Source organism: Impatiens glandulifera, chromosome 1, assembly GCF_907164915.1.
Source record: "Impatiens glandulifera chromosome 1, dImpGla2.1, whole genome shotgun sequence".
Classification (NCBI taxonomy): Eukaryota; Viridiplantae; Streptophyta; class Magnoliopsida; order Ericales; family Balsaminaceae; genus Impatiens; species Impatiens glandulifera.
In genome coordinates this window covers 156,029,139-156,032,105 of record NC_061862.1, presented here as the reverse complement: position 1 = coordinate 156,032,105, position 2,967 = coordinate 156,029,139, and the positions used below count along the sequence as shown (strand labels likewise).

Here is a 2,967-nt window from a genome sequence, read left to right as displayed (position 1 = left end):
GACCTATAAAGTTTTTTATTTTTTTCACCCAACCATGAAGTTGGATATATTCATACTTTTTAAGTCATCTTATAAAAAAACAACACATATACAAAATCATCTCATTAATATTTTTAAAGATAGCAAACATAATTAATTTATTTAAATAATATTAATTGATAGTGATTTAAAAAAAATTGAATTGTATGAGTAAAATTTAAAGAATACAAAAATACAATGATAACATTATTATTTAAAAATAATAAAAAAATGTTTATTATTTTTATTAATAAATTAAGTGATGTGATTAATGTGAGGGTGGGTAAATTAAATTGGATTAATGTTAGAATTTTTAAAATTAAGTTATTTTTATATAATTTTGTTTAATATATATTATTGAAATTTGAATTATTTAAAATTATTTAATTAACTCTTTTAAGGTTTAAATAACAAGAATTTTAATTAAATTTAAAAAATATTAATTCTGAAAATTTAAGTGATAAGGTCTATGAATATAAATTAATAATACTTTATTATTATTAATATTAAAGATAATTAAAATGATATAAATAATGGTTTAATTTAATTTATTTTCTTCTAATAAACCATAAATTATTACCCCTTCAACTAATGAATTGATATAAAGATGTGCTTATTTAGATTTAGGTTATAACTTGTATTATTTAAAAAGTAATGATTTAAAATAATAAAAAAAAATATTTTATTAATAAATTAAGTGATGTAATAAATGACATCTTATTAAATCTGTTCGGTTAAGTTGGATTATTTAAAGAGTGAGTTATTAGAAAAAAATATATAATAATAAGAGATGATTTTAAGGAAATAATGTTTTTTTATAAAAAGATTCAAAAAATATTAATATATATAAATAAAATAAAATATAATAATTTAAAATATATAGTATTTTAGTATTTTGATTAATAAATTAAGTGGTGTAATAGATTAGAAAATAATGAAATAATATTTAATTTGGTTAAAAAAATTTAATAACCTGAACCATATCCGGCTTTAGATATCTATCTATCAATCAAATTTTTTAATAATAATAAAATTTTACTAAAAATGGATTTTGCCCAAAAATAAATATTTTTCAAATAACTCAAACTAAACAAGTTAAAAATAACCAAACAAGGCCGGGCCATGACATACATAAATGAATAATACCAACAACAAAGAGAGAGAGAGAGAGAAAGGAGATGACCGACGCCGGCGAAGGTGGAAAATCGACGGTGGTGTGTGTGACCGGAGCATCGGGATACATAGCTTCATGGCTAGTCAAATTATTGCTCCATCGTGGCTACACCGTCAAAGCCACCGTTCGCAACTTCAGTAAGTCCAATTCTAAATGAGAATTGAACCCGTGATTTTTTTCTCTTAGAAATAACTCTTAACACTAGTTTTAAATCTCGTTATTATTCTTCCAGAGGATCCGAAGAAAACAGAGCATTTAGTATCCCTCGAAGGAGCTAAAGAAAGACTTCACTTATTCGAAGCAAACTTACTTGAAGAAGGTTCATTCGATTCCATCATTAACGATTGCCATGGCGTTTTTCACACAGCTTCTCCATGTTTCTTCGAATCCAATGATCCTCAAACACAACTAATCGATCCTGCTTTAAAAGGAACAATCAATGTCCTCACCTCTTGTGCCAAATCTCATCATTCTATCAAAAGGGTAATCTTAACTTCCTCCATGGCTGCTATGCTCTTTTCTGGTACACCTCGTACTCCTCAAACTATTGTAGACGAAACTTGGTTTTCCGACCCACAAATCTGCAAAGACAACCAGGTATAAGTGACTTAAATTGACCTTAAATGATAAGTTATTTTTTGAGTGGATTGAAAATCTAATAAATTATCATGCAGCTTTGGTATATCTTATCGAAGACATTAGCAGAAGAAGCAGCTTGGAAATTTGTGAAGGAGAAAGGAATTGATATGGTTGTAATAAACCCGGCAATGGTTATAGGTCCTTTATTACAATCGACTCTCAATTTTAGTTGTACTCCAATTTTGAACCTGATAAATAATTCTGAAACTTATCCAAATGCTTCGTTTGGATGGGTTCATGTGAATGATGTTGTAAATGCTCATGTTCGAGCATTCGAGATTCCTTCTGCTAATGGAAGGTATTGTCTTACCGAGATTGTTTTTCATTACTCTGAGATTGTCAACATACTCTTTGGACTTTATCCTAAACTCAAATTACCAAACAAGTAAGTCAATTTGATTATGTTTTATGAGCATTAGCATATTCCATTAATTTATTTGATTTGGAATATATATAGGTGTGAGAATGACGAGCCATTTGCGCCAACTTTTATGGTATCGAAGGAAAGAGCAAGATCATTGGGTGTTGAATTTGTACCATTTGAGATTAGTCTCAAGGAAACCGTTGAAAGTTTGATCGAGAAGAAATTTGTCACTCTCGAATTTTACGATTAGTAAGGCCAGCCAGTTTAACATTTGTAACCATCCAAGATAAGCAGGGAAGAATTGTATTCTTCTCAGGCTCGATCAATGATTGAATCTCTCTGTCTTTCAATACTTTGTATCATTGCATAAGCTCGGTTTAGACTATATTTATGATCCATTAGAAGGATTTGTTGTCTTGCATTATCATAGTATTCATTCAATTTCATTAAAAATTGTGTTAACTTGTTAGCAGAATTTAATTGGATTACCAATTTCGTCATCCTACAATCCTACAACAACATAGGGTTCTTGGATCGCAATCACAGCATGGTAAGGTTCTAGTACTAAAAGTTCATCCCACATTTTTTGATTTTTGAATAGTATTTCTCAATAGAAAGTGTACATTGTCGAAGATTGCTTATAACTTTCTGAAGATGGAATGCTTGTGGGCCATTACTTTCTTGATACCTTTTTTGATATCAATCCATAAATCTCTTGCCGTGGTTAGGGAAAAATAATTTGTTTTGATTTCTTCTGAAACCGTATTCAAGA

At 28.4% G+C, this 2,967-nt stretch overlaps 1 protein-coding gene across 1 annotated transcript; it reads left to right on the top strand.

Annotated features, from left to right (window-relative positions):
* Positions 1 to 1,160: 1,160 nt before the first annotated feature.
* LOC124920322 (phenylacetaldehyde reductase-like) lies at positions 1,161 to 2,602 on the top strand. Its single transcript, XM_047460787.1, has 4 exons — positions 1,161 to 1,329; positions 1,425 to 1,789; positions 1,867 to 2,216; positions 2,289 to 2,602. Exons 1-4 carry the CDS (start codon positions 1,197 to 1,199, stop codon positions 2,443 to 2,445), a joined length of 1,005 nt encoding a protein of 334 aa, XP_047316743.1. The 5' UTR covers positions 1,161 to 1,196; the 3' UTR covers positions 2,446 to 2,602.
* The last annotated feature ends 365 nt before the right edge of the window (positions 2,603 to 2,967 follow it).

Excerpts from the sequence above, each read along its gene's own strand:
- LOC124920322 (XM_047460787.1), top strand. The coding sequence starts at position 1,197 with ATGACCGACGCCGGCGAAGGTGGAAAATCGACGGTGGTGTGTGTGACC. Across the intron at positions 1,330-1,424 it reads AGCCACCGTTCGCAACTTCA|AGGATCCGAAGAAAACAGAG; the intron begins GTAAGTCCAATT and ends TTATTCTTCCAG. Across the intron at positions 2,217-2,288 it reads AAACTCAAATTACCAAACAA|GTGTGAGAATGACGAGCCAT; the intron begins GTAAGTCAATTT and ends GAATATATATAG.